The following is a 20,086-nucleotide window of genomic DNA, read 5'->3' as shown; positions in this document are numbered from 1 at the left end:
TAAGCTAAGCTTCAATTATGGTTAGAGACTAGAGAGTACTTCTGAGGTTTGTCAAGGCCTTCGCATGAAAGATGAAAAAGAAAAACCCATCCCTTCATTTTTTTTATTCTACATTTAATATGATGAAAACAAGGCCCTGTACAATCCACCTTTGCAGTGAGTACAATAATTATTTTACAATTTGTACACATTAGAACATGGTGCTAGACTGGTTCCACCCTTTCGAAAATGCAGTCGAGAATGAAAAAAGAGAAAAGAAATTCTGCTTTGAAAGCTGCACCACAAGGAACCTTCCATTCAGAGAGGAGATAATTTTTTTTGGCCGATCAAACAGCAGGCCTGAAGTGAAATATGTGTCATGAGAGACAAAACACCATTTATGGAGCTTTCATGTGTCTTATTGCCCTGATTGCTCGGTTAGATCTTAATCTCTCCAACCACTAGTTCAGACCTGGCCAAAATATTGAAAATGGCATTAAATATTTCAGCTATGTGAGGTGCACTTAATTCATTTCAGACATTAAAAACAACCTCAAAAAACAGACATATTTTCAACATAAATTAAGCACTCATGTTTTCTCCAGTACTCACAATGTCTTTTACTGCTGTTGTAAACCAGGTCTGTACCAGTTAACACTTTGTCCTCTTCTTTAAATTTAAAATCCTCTGGGAGGAAAAGGCCAAAAGTGTCTGTCAACCTGTACAGCCATCAATGTGCCACAAAAAACAAACATAACACATTGACATCAACATTTAAAACAGGGGAGTGAATTCAAATGTTTTCTTGGTCTCCATGTAGCTGCACGTTTGCTTTAACATGTTTACGCTCGTTCTCAACAGCACGTAGTTAATTTGCAAACAGGCTCTCCCAATTCTCTCCAAAGGCCACAAGAAACATGATTTTGTACAAAACTAGATCCCCTCCTTTCATTTCTCTCAGCAGAAGAAATCTAACATTGCTAGAAAACTTCCCCATCTTTTGCATTATTTTTCTTTTTACACATTTTTAATGGAAGAAAATGTAAGCTTCCCAGTGTTTCCCAGAATCAATGATGAAAGCACTTCCAAGTTCATTCAAACGCATTGCAGTCCAAAAAAAACAAGGCTCTGTTTCACTCAACTCGATGTTAGCTTTCTTTGAATTCATTGCTTCATTCATTGTTTTATGCTACATAAGTGTACACTTTGCGGTCCTCCGGTGTTCGTGCCAAATATTCCCTCTCAATGAGTCCTTCAATGCGCTTCTTGATGACTACAGGGCTAGGGAGGAACCGTGCTCGTAACTGCTGCGTGACCTGTGAAGACACCAAAAACAGTAACAACATCAGTACATCCTACTTTTCACCCCATCATCATCATCACTCATGTTATTACCATGATTAGGGTTGGGTATCATTTGGGTTTTTTCCGATACCGGTGCTAAAATGATACTTTTAAAAAACGGGGCCAGTGCCTAAACGGTGCCTGAACCGAAAAAAAAAACATATATATATATAATGTATATAATATAAAAAAAGGAGCACAAAATGACAGTTGGTGACATTAAAGAATGGCTTGTTTATTGCTAAGGCCATATGGTCAAAATTAAATGATTGATTAATAATGTAATAACAATAACTTATAACAATGACTTATTTCACCAGTAAATTGCTGATAAACGACAAAAACAAGCACCAGATGGGAAAAGGGTATTTTACAATAACTTTGAATGCACCACGAGGCTGGCGAGTTTCAAGTAAACGCACCGTCTGTGTTTTTCCGACAACGGCAGCTGCAGTCAGACTGTTACGTGCCGGTGTTGGAATCCTCTACAGGGAAATACAGTCACACTTTACACCGCTTAACTTAAGCTGTCAGCATTTTAACCATTGTGTTTAATTAAGCTAACAGTAACGTAGCGTCCCGTGCAGCGATGCTTCTTAAAAAAAATGTTCCTCGTTACTACCGTTTACGTCGGAACCGGTGCCCCATTGGCACCACGTTTCGGTACCCAGGCCTAACCATGACCATCACCATGTTTTACACCTGTTGCCTTTATTTTCTGTTCTTTTACAATACTGGACTATCAATTGTGGTCAAAAGAAAGAAAAAAACCTATATTATAGTAATATTATAATTAGATTATTGTAGGACTTCCTATTATTGACTGTATGGGGTGAAACTTTCAATGTTTCCGTGCTGAGGAATACTTCTTGTAAATCATAAAGTTCATCACGAGGAGCTTCACTAAAGGGGAGAAAATGTGCAAATGGAAAATATGCTAATGTGGGAGCTAATGAAACCATGTCAGCTGACTGACCTCAGCAACTAGAACATTGTGCTGCATCTTCTTTCTGGACTTCATAATGCGAACGATGGCTGCTTCGATCTCATGCTTTCTGTCGTCGTCCACTTTCTGTCGCGTCTCCTTCCTCTCCGGGTCTGACTCCCCTTGTTTAGCAGCCACTAGGTGGTGCACAACAAAGGAAAATAAATAAAAAAAACAAGAAGTCAAGTGTGGCTGAAGGTATACATGTTCTTTTCCCAAATAAGTGCTTAAAATAATTTGACTGTGATGAGGTGACAGGTACTATTTAAGTTGTTTTACACATTTATACATGCAGTACATGGGGCTTATGCATTTCATTGTTTACTGAATACCATGACATTAGAATATGACATGACATCAAAATATCATACTACCTAATATCTTTCCTTCTCTTAAAGGCTGCATTACAGTTCAGCGCTGCAATTTTATGAACTGTTTTATATCTTCAGAAAGCGCAAGACCACTTAAACAATCCATCAGAAATTCTAAATACGTTACTGTGCAGGTCTTACGAAGACATCATGATTTTGTGTACCTGTCTGGATCTTGACACGGTGAAGTTTGGAGGTAAACTGGTCATTGACTGTAAACACATGGCCATTCTCAATCTCCTTGGACTTGGGCTCCTTGGTGAGAACTCTCTGAGTGGGCTTCCCACAGGCCAGAGACTGCAGCGCTCGCACCAGCTCCCTCTCTGGAATGTCCGTCTCCTGCTGGATCTCCTACAGGGTGAAAAGATCAAGTTCGGGATCATGACAAAACAATAAGCAAGTCATAACAGAGATAAAAGCAAGAATCTGAAACTGCCTTTTTTTTCTGCTGAAATTGAAATTTTGTCAAACTTGGGGAACCCTAACATAAGCGGCTTTCACACATGAACTGCAACCTAAAATTATCTAGACATTACCCGGCGAAGCTGCATGCAAATGTCCGAATCAGTCGGTTCCCTGCCAGCTTACCCTGCCAGCTTACTGGTACAAAGTCTGTGTAATCTCTGATTGCGCAGAATGTGTGAAAATTTACAGCAAGCCACTTATTGATGACAATAAAGATTCAGGAACATCTATTGGTAAGGGCTGACGCCGAAAACGGCAAGAGACTTGGTTGTTATGACCAAACGACTCCAGTTTTTTTGTTGTTGTTTTTATTTGCAACGACGACCTGTTACATTCACACAGTTACACCTGGAAGCTGCCACAGTCTGATCTGCTGGCCACTGAGCAGCTCCACTGGAGCGGTTGGGGTTAAGGGCCTTGCTCAAGGGCACCTCAGACAAGCGCTGCTCTTTCACTTTCCCCACCGTCGGTCTGGGCATTGAACCGGCGACCTCCCAGTCACAAGCTCGCTTCTTTAACCTTTAGGCCTAGGTAATGTCCTGTCTGCTGCCTTCTCTACCCAAGTGCCAACCCTCGTCTAAATCCAGTAAGTATAGTATTTCCAGTAAGAGAGAAGGCATCGGATACGGACAATCTCCTGTTGTGTGATACATGTGTGCAAGGTAAACTCCGGACAATGTTGGGACCTGATTCCTCAGACATAAGTCGGAGTTCATATATGAAAACCGCTTTACTGTTACATTGTTTAGGGCAGTAAGGTATTAAATTGTGTACCTCAAATATGGACTTGTCTCTGTTGTTGAAAAGCATGAGGATAGTCATCTGGAAGGTGGAGACCTGCAGGATGTGCTTCCTGGTGTTGGAGCCGGTAACCTGGGCTCCTCCCACTCCGACCTCTGACCCATCCTCCTTTTGACATGTTTGGATGAAAGATCAGAATCTAAGAACATGATTCAGAACTCCCTTTCACGAGAAATCATGTTTTCTGTTACAATGTAAATTTCAGATCATCTTCACAAGAGAAAATTATCACAACTTCTTGAAAGAAATGACGTGCCAGTGCCAATTACTTGACAGTTTTGCATTCTCGGTAAAATTACTAAGTAAAATGTACACATTGAAAATTAAAAACACTTACTTCTTAACATTCACATGACACAAAGATTTAGTTTTAGTGTTTGTAAATCATTGTAACACTGTCCCATCAAAAAATATTGTTTTTAAGCTATGGCATAATCACAGTAGTTTAGAAATGTGATGTTCCATTTTAAGGTGGCACGTACCTTTTTGATTGGACCGTAGAAAGTGGCGTTTAGATCTGCAGAGCCCATATGGTGCTGCAGTGTGAGTTGTCTGCCGCTGTGCTTACCAAGATAAAACCTACAAGCAGAGGGGAGTCACTCTAGGTTAGCATCTGAGAATAAATCTGTCATGGAGGAGATGGATTTATTTTCACATTTAATTTACAGCAATATGTTGATATTTATATCATACAAGGCCACCCATGGTCTTGCTCCAGATTACATTAAAGAGCTTTTAACCCGTTATAGCCCAGCTGAGCCCATACGATCAGCTGATCAAAATCTTTTAGCTATTCCACCAACCAGACTAGGGTGACCGTGCGTTTTCGGCTTTTGCCCCTTGGCTTTGGAACAGCCTTCCTCTCAGTGTGAGATCGGCTGACTCCACTGCAGCTTTTAAACGCCTCCTTAAAACTCATTTTTATAGATGGCCTACACTTAACTGTGTCCTCTCCCATTCTCTCAACACTGCATATTTCCTCTTTTTTGCTAGTTTTATGATTTTATTTATTGGCAGGTATCAGAACACTGCAGACCGGTGCGTTGCCAACAATTACAAGTTTCAACTCGTCTCGTTGTGAATCAACTGGGGCTTTACGCCTCTGCGAAGATTCGACTGAGATTGGCAGTCGAATCAGGCTCCTTAGATCAAAGCATAGAATATTCCACTATTTGGCATCACCCCTAGAACAGACACAAGCTGATATCGTCAATAATAGGTCAGGAACTGAAACAAGGTGGTTACTCTGGTCAGCTTCCATTTGTAACAAAACATAATGTGGCTTAGTAAGACTCTTCATTTTGGATCACACATTTCAGAAACCCTTGCACTAAAAACAAAGTGCCGTTATGAAACCATTCACACACATAAGCAATAAACTCCTAGTGTACAACTGACTAACCTTCTAAAGACTTCAAATGCATGTCGCGGTGAAGGGGGGATGTTGCACTTAGGTGTTGCTGATTGTGTTGGCCAGTATCCCGTGGTCAGGACTCTCACAGTGAGATCAACCCCTCCAAGTGACACCTGGAGTTAGAAAAAAGACACACAATCAGGTTTCAGTCTACGCTGATGTAATTACACCCCGTAGCTCACTGCTACACTGGTTTTTATTGGTGCAATTAGGTTAGAAACAGATAAAAAAAAAGAAGACATAACTTAATTAGACAAAGCATAACTACAGGCTATTGACACAAACTAGGTACAAGTTCAGTTTATCTGAAACAGATCACTGTGATGCATCCAAACTAATTCAAAACCTCTTAATTTCACAAGACAAAAATGTAGATAAATTAGAAAAATAGGTTTAAAAAGGACTTTCTAGCTATAGATTAAGCAAAAGCGTCAACAAATAATTACTGTATACTCCACAGTTCACTAATATAATTCCTAACATGAATCACGCTTAATTCAGCATACAATGACAATCAGATACAGTGACAGAGGCTCTGGTGACAAAAAAGTCATGTGACAGCACAAGCCAGAAATTAGCACCATGTATTCCCAGGATATGGATAGTTAGGTACATAATTGTAATTATGAAACTGAGCAACGCAGCAATGCTCAGTCAGTCAAGCAGCCATGTACTGATTACAGTTCGCAAATGGGCTCATTATTTTTGACATATTGAGTTGTGGCATGCAGCGTCTCCTCACCCCAGTTGTCTGTAGATGTTGTCTAAACTCATCCATGGTGGTGTTGGAGATGCTCATATCCCGGAACATGCCCTCCAGTTTAGAGGTGAACTGACAGCCGCACTCGGTCTGAGCAATTAAGACCAGAAGAAGAATCACATTTAGTTAATCGAAGGCTGTTCAAGGTAAATCAACAACTCATATGATGGTCATCAGATCTTTGTCAATTTCATACAGCCTGCTTCCTGTATGTTTCCCCTAACCTTTGTAATGTATCTACACATTGAATGAAGCTTAAATCCCTACAACAGGGGTTAAGATAACACTATAAACAAGATCACACAAGTTGTCTGACACAAATAAAGAAAAAAAAAAGCCACTGGAGCTGGATAACCAGATCTCCTCACCTAGAGGGAAATCTCATTATTTTATTCCTACTTTAGTTATATCACACTCCTGCTCACCTTGAGCTTTGAGATCATGTTCTTCTCAGAGTCATCAGAGACACTCTTGTTGGTGAGCAGCCTGCGGGCGAGGTGCTGCTTGTAGTACCTCTCAAACACGTCCTTCTCCTGCATGAAGCGGAACAGCACCATGGCCTTGTCCAGTATAGACTCCACCTCTTGCTCGGTCAACTGGCCAAAAAAACAAAATGATGCAGGTTACATAGGATGGTCATAAACAGAGTCAATAATCTGATAAACCCCCTCGACTCCCTATTTCCTACGATACTCCAACACACATACATGGTTTGGACATTCCCTACTTATAAATATAAGCAATAATAGCATTGCTTGTTTGGGAGATATGTAGTTTGGCATAAAATCAAAATGGTTTTATGGTGCAGTGTGGCATTAATTTGGGAATAAGCAGGCCGGTAACATCTGTAGTGTGTCATAAAATATGAGTATGTATCCATCAGAGCGCTCACCCCTTTTACTCCTTTCTTCAGTTTGTCGTCAATAAAGAGTGAGAGGTACTCAGGCGAGCGAGAGTTGAGGTTAAGGAAGTACTCAAAGTCGCCTGCAATAGTTTGTTTGAAGAGCCGGTCATTATTAAAGGACTCCTGGAGAAACCGGTCGAAACGGGACTTCAGGTCCAGCAAACCCTGCAGGAAAGGAGACGGGGATGATTAAGGATAATACAGCAGCAACGTGCATGAACGGGTAGCTTAACACAGCAATTACAACTCCAACAGGGAAAGACGGTCTCATCAACAAAGAGTCACGCTGCTGTCAATTAGATGAGAGTAAGAACAGGAGTGGAACTGCAAACCACAGAGACTGTTTCACACAGGAGCTTCAAAAGCACTGAAAGATGAGAATAACAAGACTTTTAAAAAGAAGTGCCTTCTCTCTAGTGGCCTGAATGACCGCACATGTTATAAAGTACTGTGCAACGACACAGTGTGGTTGAGGACAGACAGAGACCATCATGGCTTGTGGCCACAAACGTAGGGGGTCAGAGCAGTTATCCTCTGCTGGGAGGCTATGGAAGTACATTATGGCTAAGGCTGGGCACGCAATGGTGTGCTAAAGTGTGCAGAGCCTGTAGAAATGACTCCATAATTACTAACAAGGTTACATCTCTCTATTCACCTAAAATATATGCGGTTGGATTATAGTGTGCGTCAACAGAGCGTGTGTACCATCAGAACGGCCTCCTACTCTTGCAGCAGCAAATTAATTGAAAATGTTACAACAAGTTTCACAAGACTAAGCAAAAACATTGCTGCACTCTAACGTCTCCTGATACCCCATCATCTTACCTGGATGTAGTCTACAGGGTTCTTTCCCTCTCCCTCCTCTGACACGAGAGCCTTTCCTTGCTCCCGCAGGTATGAGCTCATACACTCACACATAGTCTTCAGCCCATTGGGAACCCTGCTGAACAGCTTGTACATGCACGCCAAATCTGTGATGGATATGCACGAATACACACACAAGCACACACATTAGAGAAGGAGGCTTATTTGTGCAGAGTGAACTGAAATACCTCCGAGCGTAGTGATGTAAAAATATTTTCCGAAGGCATTGCTGAAGCAACAGCACTACAGTCCCAGTTTCTTCTAAATCTAGCAATCAAATTTACTTTCCTTGTATCTTATCGTTTGTGAAATGAGCAAGGGGAGCATTGCGACTGCATTACTCATCTAGTAAAATATATATATTATAAATATAAACATATCTCTTGCAATAGACAGTAACAAAGCTTATTGAAGAGTGTTGGGGATTTCCGTTTCTCTTTTTTTATATTTTTGGAGTGAGATATGAAATGTAACGTGTGTAATGTGTAATTTACTAAATTTAAATATTTGACAATGTACAAATGCTAAAGACACAAGGCATAAGCAACAAAGGACTGCAGCACTCTTACCGTCTGTCTTCCCGTTTTTGAGCATGTGGACTAGGCCAGAGTTCTCCATCTCTACGATTGTCTTCATGTGTTTGGAGATGAGCTCCCGTTCCACCACCTTAACAATAGGCTCTTCTGTAGATTTATCCAGGCAGTGCATCACCCGCTCAATCTCCTCATTGATTCTGGCTTCCACCTTCTTTATGTACACACTGGCACTGTTTTCTGCAAGGAACTTTTGGCTCTCCATCTAAATGAAAACAAGAAACACTTATAAGCTGTAAGAGACAAAAATGTTTCTCAAACTCGTTTGCATATTTTTGCACTTTTTTACAACTTTGGTCATCCAGCCTACAGTACGTACTACAGTGTATATATATATATATATATATATATATATATATATATATATATATATATATATATATATATATATATATATATATATATATATATATATATATATAAATAACTTGCGGTGTTGATCCTTAGACGTTTCAAGAATCATCTGTATTTACACTAGGGCTGTAGCGATACACTAATCTCACGATACAATACACGATATTCAGCTCACGATACGATATATATATCACGATATTTAGCCAATGATACGATTCGATATAATTCGATACACTTACATTATTTTCTGAAAGATTTAAAGGGGACAGTGATTTTGGTGACATCTTGTGAGTGTTCCATTTACTTGGATTTAATTAATTGAACTGAAAACTAAAAAACATCAATTACACAATATATGTCACTGACTGGACAGAGAGTCTACAGCTTGCAAATGCTGGACAAAATGAATCAAAGATGTGTTGAGAAAATTAGTTCCATTTATTGAAAGCTTACAAGCCTTTGAAAAGTAAATAAAGTGCAGTATTGCAATTAACAATGGAGTGTTAAAAAGTGCAGCAAGCGGCCTGTTCTGAACAGTTTCTTTGACAGCTTTTTTAGCTTGACACTGAACATATGAGGTAGCCAGTCTAGCCACCAGGTAAGTAAACATAGTACCATGGCTTCTCCTCAGAACACACCGAAAGAAACGCCGACTTGAGCATACACACTGCGCGTGCGCGAAACGTAATACGTCTCCATAGCGGCAGGCGGCGCTGCTCTGTATTGTTTCCAGTAACAGTCTGATTGTTTCCCAGAAAATGAAAACCGGCAGCTAATTGGACAAACACGTCACGTGGTTCTTTTTTCTCCGGAAATTCACAGCCAGACTGTCATGGCGGCTTGTTCAGATTACGATCTCATATTGTACTAAATTAGTTCACCGAAATGTGTTTCAGAAAACATTTTAAGCGAGAAATGGGCCGTGCAGTTGCTGAATCTGTCTTCATTTCAGATCGACAAAGGTTAGTTTAAAAGATTTGTCAGATTTTGAGAGGCTCATCCGCTCGCCATTTCTGGGTGAGTCCCGACTGCCCTGCAACGTGAACGGGGGTAAACACGGGGGATTTGAATGGGACTTATGTATCGATACTCGTGGCTTAAAAATCAATACTTTCTTGGGGAAAAAAATATCGATTTATATCGCAGAATCGATAAAATTGCTAAGCCTTAATTTACACTATATTTTATTTTATTTATAAGGACCACAGAAATATAATTTGGATCCAAATACAAGATAAACAATGAACAGTTGGGGAAAGTATGTTCTACCACAAACCTGGAAAAATTCTGCAGACATTTCTAAGAACGGTGCCTCAAAGTCTTCTTCATAAACAGATCTCCCTTCAAGGCCGAGGATCATTAACATTTGGCAGGCATTTCTAATGGCCCCCCTGGTGGAGAGGAGAAGCACACAAAATGTTGAAGGCACAGAAGAACAAAAAAAACATTGCTGGACGCTCATTTCACACTTACTATTGGTGGCAACTAACTTTTGATTAATTTGTTCACAGAAAAAAAAACAAAGAAAAAAACTTTATTTATTCAGGGAAGGAAGCCTCTCTTTTGCAGAAACGCCCTGATCACATTGACACACATTCAGACCCGGAAGCTGCCCAGTACAACAATCGGATCTGCTGGCCACTGAGAAGCTCCACTGGAGCAGTTGGGGTTCAGGGTCTTGCTCAAGGGCACCTCAAAAGCTGGTAATGAGGCAGAAGCAAGTGCTGCTCTTTCCCTTTCCCCACACAGATTTATCCTGTTGGTGCACCCTGTGATGATTTAACATTTTCCTTAAAAAGGGACTGGGATTACCTCTACACTGCTCTTACAGACCATTCCCAAATACGTGAAATACCCACTTTGTTTTTCACGGCCACATGCACTAACATACATGTGCGTACAGACTGGCTATTAAAACAAAGAACTGAGAAGCTCAGAATACAACACACACAGGGAGTGTGACTTCATTCTCTGCTCAGGACGCCATAACTCCACCATATCTTTTTACATAGAAAATATTGGTTTGCTGCTATATTAATGTTCTGAATGTCGAGTACAGCCCCTTAAATTATCTGACTAAATATGAAGGATGTGAATTCCATTTTCATCAAAATTTATGTGCAACTGAAATAAAAATGAACTTGTCAACATCAACTGGCAGTTAATGAGGTTGTCATGCAATAAATCCTGTCTGGGAGTCTTAATCTACCTGTCCACCACCTCCCCTTTCCTCTCACGTGCGATCATGTCCAGCAGGGTCTGTCGGAGGTGGTCTCTGATGCAGCCATAACGAACCACTTGATCCCTAAAGATAATGAGACCCAGGTTGTAGACATTTTCTACATTGTTCTGCTGTACATACACCCGATCCTGTGAGACAAACATAAAAAAAAGAACAAGTAATGTCTTGGTCAACATTGACTATATGCATCTTCCCCTTTAACATCTCTTATGTGGTTAAATGAGTTTCAGCGTCATCCTTAAAATTGGGTTTAAGCTTGAGTGTTAAACTAAACTCCTGATGTACAGCATGATCGTGTGTGGTACAGTGGGTATTTTAATTTCAGTCTTACTTCCAGACTGAGCCTTCAGATTTCATATATCTCACTTATACATTGACATAACAACTGAAATATCTGGCACAGACAACACTCCCTCTACACAAATTTTAGTCCTGCATAGACATGTTCTCTTATTGCCAATAAAGGTTGTAGCTGAAGCTGAACCACTGTGACAGAAGACATTCTTTCTTTAGTCATAGCATACATAATAATAACTTTATATATATTTGTATAGAACCTAACAATAGTTTACAATAGGGGTGGAACGGTACACAGAAGTCACGGTTCGGTTCATACCTCGGTTCAGACATCACGGTTCGGTACAATGGAGGGAAAAGCAAAACAAAAATGCAGAAGGCAATTTTTGTTTTTATTGTGCATGTCTCAGGCTGTACCACCTAGTGTCATAGAGTCTCTCCCCTGAGCTAGCTGCAACAGCCTGAAGTATGTAAAGTAAGATGTAAACAGTAAACAAAGAGTACCCCACATCATCTCCAGACTCCATATGCAACTTGTAAACAAAATAAGACAATCATCTATAAAACTGAAAATACAGCATCTCTTATTTATGAAAGTGCAAATTACATAGAAGAATAACAAAACAAAATTCTACTTAGGCGAGACCTTCCCCCACAAAAGATTTAAAAAAAAGAAGTATTCTTGCTATTAAGTGCGACAGGCATACCTTTCTAGTTTCCACTCTGCCACGACCTCCTGCAGCTTCTCAGCTAGGTGAGTGCTTGTGTGCTGCTCATACAGGGGCCGCGTCTGTAGAACTGACGCTTTCATTTCCCACTCAGTCAATAAAATGAGCAGTCACCGTGAGATAGCTTTCCATAGCACGCGAAGTCCAACCATCAGTCGTTAGTAAAACGGAGGGTGCAGCTGACAACTCGTGCTCCGTCAACGCCCGTGGTTGGTTGTATATTGGGTTATATTATATAAGGGACAGTTTGCCTCATGTGTGGACGGGATGGCATGTTGTAACGAGGTTCGAGTACATACAGCAAATACTTGAAGCCAGGTTCCTCTACGAGTGAATATGGGCGCATTGAAGATGACATGTAAATTCCGATTGCTTCAGTGATTTTTTTTGGCCCTATTTGTATCTAAAGGCTGGTTAAGCACTGTAGGGAGAAGTTGGACAGTTTGTTTTGGTCTCATTCCAGTGATTGGCATATCTGGCGTTGGATATGCGTTAGCATGTTAGATGTATTTCCACTTACATACCCAACAACTGCTGACACAGTCCCCGTCTTATCCACCACTCTCTCGCCTGTACTACTGTAACTGACTGGGAAACCAGAGTTTTCCCAAACTTGCGATCTTAAAGAGGCCGGCATGTCTAACTCTTGTGGGTCGCCACCACTCGCTATAGGCTAGGCTACTCATCCTTATTGCTGCTAGCTCTGACTCACTCACTGGACCGTTGACATGTAGGCTGAGCTCGGGAGCTTCAGAGCGGGGGGCTACAGATTAGGTGTCCCTAAAGAAACGCGTATCTAACAGTAGTTCCGCATTACATTAATTAATTTGCACGCAAGTTGTATTTGTTTTTATACCATGTATTCTCCGTGTAAATTCATGTACCGAACCGAGACGCCCGTACCGTTTCAATATGAATACATGTACCATTCCACCCCTAGTTTTTGAAAAAAAAATTTTTTTGACTCCGACTCCTCTGGAATATCAGTAGTGTCTAATTATAAAAGCATAAAAATCTTATTATTTGTAAAGCACATACAAACCAATACACATACATACTAACTAACTATATATACACATACTAAAAATGAAACAGTGAAAATAGATGGGGCACCTTTAGAGGACAGAAAAAAATTAATCTATTATAATTATTAAATAAATGTATTCAATAAACAAAATGAAATTAACAGGTGATAGGGTAAAAAGACAATAAAAACATGATAAAAGAATGAATAAGAAGTACCTTAAGCTTCACTGAAGCCCAACTTTTTCTAAAATAATGACTAGTATTCACTTTTATAATTCTGTTGTGTTCTCCTCACTGATGTGTGCCGTTATTAAGCTGTGCCAATGTGTTCAATAAGAATCCCGGGAGAAATCAGCAACTCACCATATACATAAGGATGTCTCTGATCATCACCATAGCTGTTTGATGGTCATTCCAGGCCTGATTTAGGGTTTGAAGGAAGTTATTGTTTAGGGAGTTGAGGACATCTTCTCGTACCTTTCGGGGAGACAAACACACATGCATGAAGTGGGTATACTACAAAATTAAAAAATGCTGCTTCATGCTGACATTTACTTTGTGATTTCTTGGTTATGCAGTATTTTAATGTGACCCTACTTTGCGGTTTCTTTAATACCTTTTCTTTACTAGTCAGGCATACAAAGCTTGGTAGTGGTCACACTGCAGTGTGACTCAGCATTGTATATTTCTCCATGGAGTAAGATTCTTAAGGGCACACAGACTTCCCTTTTTTCTCCTTCTAGACAGAGATGATCACCTCTGCCCTTACTAATTCTCAAGATCAAGACTCACTTTTTTCTTAAAAAGTGAGTCACAATTCTCTAAATAAAAAAAAATTCTCACAGGTTTTTGGCAACTATAGCACATTGCACATCACAAAACTCACAGAAGTAGTAGCATTTGTGATGCAGTTGGCTCATAAAATTAAATGAGAATCGAAGTCATAAAAAAAAAAAATATATAAAAAAAGTTATTTAAAAATTAAATCGTGAACAGGGTGAATCGAGATCACGATTTTATAACGATTAATCGTGCAGGCCTAATTAACGTACAGTCTCTACAGCTGTCTCAATGCATTACGGTAACACAAATTTTGAATTATCATCTCTGTACAATGCACATAACCTTTGTACTTCATACTGTGAAAGTTTGCACATTCCTTGGTCAATATTGCGAACCTTCCTGTGCATAACTGTACAGCTTTTTCATTTTAAAGACTATTTTTGGGGCATTTTAGGCCTTTATTTATATAGGACAGATGAAGACATGAAAGGGGAGAGAGAGGGGGAATGACATGCAGCAAAGGGCTGCAGGGCGGATTCTAACCTGCAGCCACTGCGTTAAGGAGTAAACCTCTCTATATGGGTGCCTGCTCTACCAGGTGAGCTACCCAGGAGCCCAGCTTTTTCATTTTAAAAACAGATATATTCTACAATATTTTTTCATATTTTTATTGCTACTTTTTCTATTTCCCCTTTATGTTTCTTGCTTTTTTCAGTACTTGCTTTTTTTCTTTATTATTTTCTCTTACTTGGTTCATTATTTTTGTTAAGGCAAATGTCATGGCTATGAAAACCTACTTGGCAATTTTGATGAAATGCTATTTAGAAGGATGTGATGGACCACTGTGAATAACTGAAGTTGAAACAAGAGTGAAATTTCATCCATTGGCATCTAGACATTAGATATTATGGAGCAAGAACACTGTGTATATAGTCATTGCCATATTTTTTGGAGTGACTATGAAACAACAGAAGAAGCAAAATGACCCATGAAGGTCAGGCGTTTTGTAGAAAAAAGGTGGCCGGGATTTTAAGAGCTTCTTCAGCCGTTGTCTAGATGAAATTATAGGAATTGTATCCGTCTGCTCTTTTATGTTGGCTTGAAAATTCACCTGCTGTTCGGCCTGGTAGGAGCTTAACAACATATGAAGCTTAGAGTCTAAACTCAAACTGTATGATTGTTAAAAAAAAAAAAAATCTCATCTCCAAATCCTGTCAATAATTCTTGATGCTAGCAATTAATAGGCCTCTATTTAACCAAACTGAAAAGTAGAGTGACTGCTGCATAGAAATACGTTTATAACATATTTAAGATATAAGTAGTAGTAACTAGTTGAGATGCAAAAGAAAATCATCATCTTTGAATTGTTTTCAATTCTTCAGTCTGGCTGAAGTGTCTGAGATAAGTTTGTAGATTTTAGGCTGCATTCCAAACCATTAATGCCGTCTTCAATCGAAAGTGACATCTGGATACTTATTAGATAATAAAAACTCATTCAGGTGTCGGCTCTCTCGTCTTTGAACTGCCGCTTGTTGACATTCCCCGACTGCTAATTTACTAAACCTGCCAAGTTGAGAATGTATATTTAATTAACCTGTGAAACCATCTGGCTGCTGTTCAACAGTAGGCGGCTGAAATATTGCTCACTGGGTATCTGCACACTGTAAACTGCACAGAAACATTCATTACAGATGTCATGGCCAAACTTAATTTGTTACAAATTACACAGTATGCAACAAAAAATAAGTGACAGCTTGGGAAATGTATTCACTGATGGGTTCTCTAACTTACATGTATCAGCAGGAATGTGAAAACAAATTAATCTCATAGTTACATGATCAGCATTGGAATTCCATCCCTTTTTTTACAGACTGCTCAGAATAATCCAATTCACTAACATTTGACATGGCTGCCATTTCACTTTCAATAGATTTCTATAAGCAAATCCAAAACTAAATGTCCAGTTTGAGATAATTGTGCTCTGTTAAGGTGCCATTCAAAGACATACTGTTGCTAACGTAATACACAAGGCAAAACCTGTTTTACAAAAGGCTAGCAGACAGAAAACCAGCATTGTGCAGCTGAAAACCCAGAACAAAATTACAACTTAAGGACCCTATCCACAAACCCAGGCGCTTCAAGCAAGTTACAGAAATTGGGAAAAGGAGGTCTACGTGATCCTTAAAGAGTTCTAAAAATCTCCCATTACACAAGACAAGTGTAAAAAAACTCTGAAATTGTATTACCCAGCTTTCTAACTGCATTCAATACTCACTCACCCTCACAAGGCTGCTCATGAATGGAAACAGCTCGTTTTCAGATATTAACTTTGTTTTGCAAGGACGACACAAGTAGTAACATGAACCTTAATATAAAGTCTATGCCAGATTCTGTTTAGCACCAAGAAGGCCACTGAAAAGAGACTGCCCATCTTAAATTCAGATCCACAATTCAATCCAGGTGTATTCCATTTCAATTTACTTTATTATTGTAGTAACTATACACATGTCAATGTTCTTTGTTGTTACTGTTACCATAGATCAACTATGATTTTTAGCATTTCTAAATTGAGTATCTTATATTAAAGTATGAACCGATAATTATTTATTACACACTTGAGTGAAATAGCAGTCAAATATACTTTCAAACAACAAAAAGGGGCATAAAGCAATGTGTCATCACTTGACTTTAAGTGACTGGCAAATGAACCAAGCTTAAGAGGTGCACCTCTCTGTGTGTTATCATTTCCTTTGATAAAGAAAAGAAGCACATTTGCCTGCTACAGCGATTCAAGGGAGTTTAAGGAATTACTAATGTGTTTACAACAGGAGTAATTACCTTGTTTGTGTAATCCCAAAATAGTTATCAAATCATGCCTAATGTTTTGCAAATACCTGCAATCTGTGTTAGTCTTACTTTGTTGATAAGGTGTTCAGTGACGACCTCCCGCAGACCTGTGTACAGCTTCTCTCCGTGTTTGTGGAGCACCATTGTGTAGGCGTTCCTGTACAGTTCCTCGAAGCTTAGGCCGCTGTTGTTCTTCCTCTGAATCTCCTGGATGGCATTTTTCAGAAGGTCCCAGATATTGTTGACGTACTTCTCATCCATCGTCATCTGCAAAAGGTAGCCAGTAATAGATTAAATAAGATGACCATTACCTATGATTATTTGTACACTTAGACGCAAGGATCTTGTTTCTAAATCAAGCCTCCCGATGCAGATAGACTCCCACCTCTGTGTAGTTTTGTCCTCAAAATTGTTTCTGCATTGGAAATGAGGGCCAGGGGATGGGGTGAAGAATAAATGGTCTACCTAATTGATCCCCATCAATAACCACAGGCTTGTTAAATGTCTATACGATTTAATAATCATCAATTCACAAGGTTTAATTGTTTATTACCTACTCATTAAAGTAAATGAGACAGTTGTACTAAGCCTGGAAAAAAGGTCTACCTGGAAGAATCAATAAGGGCAATAATGCCACCTTACATCCAAAAGGTCCGAACATGACTGTAATAAACATAAGCTGTGGGGCATTATTATAACTGCAAATATGCTTTAAACCTAAGAAGTTCTTGGGGACTTCCCAATAGCTAAACCCATGTTGGTCAAAGGAGAAAACGTAATGTGTGCCACAGCTAGTGAGGAGGAACAGTGTGTGCTCCTTCTAAGCAGACAAGCCCAAACACATGCATGTCAGGATGCTGTTCTAGCTGCAAGTCGGTAAGGACTGGGCCACATTCAACAGGCTCACATGGGTCCTAAAGGTCCCCTGTATTAACACAAGTTAGTCACTGTCACTTGCACATAACTTGAAAGTACTCAATTACTCATAGAGGAGTAACAAAACAAGTATCTGGTTGATGTACAGTCTCACACAGCCAGTCACAGACAGACTGAAATTTCAATTTAAGCAGAATGAGGTCAATCCATAAATGAGGTCTATCAGGGACTTGCAGACAAAGGGAGTGCCAGGTGGACGAGGAGAGGAATCCTAAATTACAATTTATCACTGAAAAAAACGACAGAAAGAAGACTTAGATCTTTTACTGATATTAATATTACAAATCATTGATGCAAACCCATAACCTACGGTTGAGTTAACTGATTTGTTTATTTTAGCATCCATCTATAGCTGTAGAAACGTGACGTTGCTGCTTGTTCTTGCATACAGTTGGAAATCTAGCTGGCATTTCAGTGCACCAAAAGTCAGACAAATGTAGAGCTCAGACGCACAGACGTCATGCATTTGATAAAGAAAGCCAAAAACGGTCAAAACAACAAGTGTCAAGAGTCAGGGCTAACGTTAGCATCGGCTATGACGACAGATCCAATATGTTAGCTAACGTTCGGGGAGTTCTGAGGCAGTTAAAGACAATTAAAGTGATTCTTAAAACTTCCCACTGAGCTGGTAATATAACGGAGTAGCCACCTAATCAACAGACTGGACCATTTGAGGGCTGTACTTTGTTTACGGATAGGCAAGTCATATCTGCTGCCCAGCTGGTTAGCCTGTTAGCATTTAGCCAACAGCCCAGACCACGGTGATCGAGTCACCGCCTGTCGGGCAAGCAGAGCACCTATTGCGGTGTGCACTTACAGGAAAGGCCCGTATCCTCATTTTGGTGTCCTTCTTGGTGCCGCCTTTGCTGAGATTGGACATGGTTGCCTCGGCCGTGGGCTCTGTATTCACATGAAAGTATTCTTCAGGGAGGGACGGGAGTGACTACTGGTTAATTGAGCAGCCGACGAGCTTTCACTCGACCTCGTAGCTCCGCGTCCCGGCACCGCAAGTTTATTGTTGACAGCCAAACGCCAAATCCGATAGTTTTTCATACAGCAATGGCGGACTACCTGCAGTTCTCATTGCGCAGAGCTCACGCACTCCAAGTCACGCGAGAAACTAATAATTTGTAACAATTTTCTCAACTTTACTTGCACCTGTACTTTTACTTTTAATTTACATTTTCACACACACATATAGGCTATTACAGACTGTGCAGCAGGGAGTATTGTTTATTCAATTCATTAAATAGTTTATTCTGTACTGTAATTCTACACTGGAAGTAGAGTCTATTTTACAGTGGTGAAAGTACTTACTTTACTAATAAAAGTAGCAATACCACAATATATCCAGTAGCTTTACTTCAATTTTGATTTACTTGAGGCTTACTTGAGTACTTCCATTTTATTTTACTTTTACCTCTACTCCATTACATTGCTTTCAAAGGGAAATATTATACTTTTCTTTCCTCTACATTTAACAGTGACACCTACTTGTAAATTTTACAAGATTTTACATACAAAAGATATGATGCATTGTTGTGTATACCAACTGCAGCATTAAAGTACCTTACTGCTTACATTTTAATGCATCAATAACAATAATCTAATAATATAGGAATATAACCTCACTGTCAGTGGCCATTCTGCATAATAAGTACTTTTACTTTTGACAGTTTAAGTACATCTTATTGCAAATACTTCTGTAATTTAATTTAAGTAACATTTTTGATTGCAGGACTTTTTTTGAGTGACAGTGGATAGACAGGAAAGGTGGGAGAGAGATGGAGGACGACACGCAGCAAAGAGTGTGGGCTGCTGCAAAGGCCTCAGTCTACATGGGGCGCACGCTCAGCTAGAGGCCGCCCCTGATTGCAGGACTTTTACATGTAACAATTTTCTTTTACACAGTAAGTAGATAAATCATCTGAATACTTCTTCCAACACTGCCAAACAAAACACCATTACAAGTAAAAGTCCTGCATTTAAACTTTTACTCAAGTAACTACAGAAATAATGTAAAATGTATAGTATCAAAAGTAAAACAAAAAAACAAAAAAATAAATAAATGCAAAAAAATACTCAAGCAGAATTGCCCATGTCAGTGTTACAGTATGTCTATGTGCATATTGTAAAGTCAAATTGTTTCTGAATTTCTATTCTATTATTTTATGTTTTCTACTGTGGTGAGATAATGTGCTGGTGTAAAGTCCACCCTGTGATTAGCTTTGTGCCATGTTATGGGTTTTCTTTTTGTTCCAGCTTAATTTGGTGTGATTGGGTGGTTTGGGGTATGATTTGTTGCCTAAGTCTTTGGGTCAGCTGGATGAACTCCTTTTCTGCCTACACCTCTTGGCATATTTGCAAAGTCTATACGTTTATGTAATTTTTCT

At 39.5% G+C, this 20,086-nt stretch overlaps 1 protein-coding gene across 2 annotated transcripts; it reads right to left on the bottom strand.

Moving 5' to 3' along the window:
* Nucleotides 1-89: 89 nt before the first annotated feature.
* On the bottom strand, nucleotides 90-18,778 carry cul3b (cullin 3b). Of its 2 annotated transcripts, none has more exons than XM_078246386.1 (16): nucleotides 18,511-18,778; nucleotides 16,827-17,024; nucleotides 13,491-13,604; nucleotides 11,044-11,204; nucleotides 10,111-10,225; nucleotides 8,457-8,685; nucleotides 7,849-7,994; nucleotides 7,012-7,188; nucleotides 6,545-6,715; nucleotides 6,102-6,209; nucleotides 5,348-5,472; nucleotides 4,428-4,524; nucleotides 3,919-4,053; nucleotides 2,844-3,030; nucleotides 2,300-2,445; nucleotides 90-1,295 (listed from the first exon to the last, which is right to left on the bottom strand). In XM_078246386.1, exons 1-16 carry the CDS (start codon nucleotides 18,571-18,573, stop codon nucleotides 1,164-1,166), a joined length of 2,304 nt encoding a protein of 767 aa, XP_078102512.1. In that variant the 5' UTR covers nucleotides 18,574-18,778; the 3' UTR covers nucleotides 90-1,163. The 2 variants fall into 2 exon arrangements, with proteins under 2 accessions (XP_078102512.1, XP_078102514.1); XM_078246388.1 differs by having other exon boundaries at nucleotides 3,919-4,050.
* Between the last annotated feature and the right edge of the window lie 1,308 nt (nucleotides 18,779-20,086).

The sequence above is a fragment of the Sander vitreus genome, chromosome 3 (assembly GCF_031162955.1).
Source record: "Sander vitreus isolate 19-12246 chromosome 3, sanVit1, whole genome shotgun sequence".
Lineage (NCBI taxonomy): Eukaryota > Metazoa > Chordata > Actinopteri > Perciformes > Percidae > Sander > Sander vitreus.
Note: the sequence above shows the minus strand (reverse complement) of the source record. Positions and strands in the feature narration are given on the sequence as shown.

What these genes read in the sequence shown, in the direction of transcription:
- cul3b (XM_078246386.1), bottom strand. Translation starts at nt 18,573, where the DNA reads ATGTCCAATCTCAGCAAAGGCGGCACCAAGAAGGACACCAAAATGAGG. An exon ending in TGTCTGCAGAATTTTTCCAG is followed by an intron (nt 8,686 to 10,110) that starts GTTTGTGGTAGA and finishes GTTTTCATTTAG; the next exon opens with ATGGAGAGCCAAAAGTTCCT. An exon ending in ACATGATCTCAAAGCTCAAG is followed by an intron (nt 6,210 to 6,544) that starts GTGAGCAGGAGT and finishes TTAATTGCTCAG; the next exon opens with ACCGAGTGCGGCTGTCAGTT.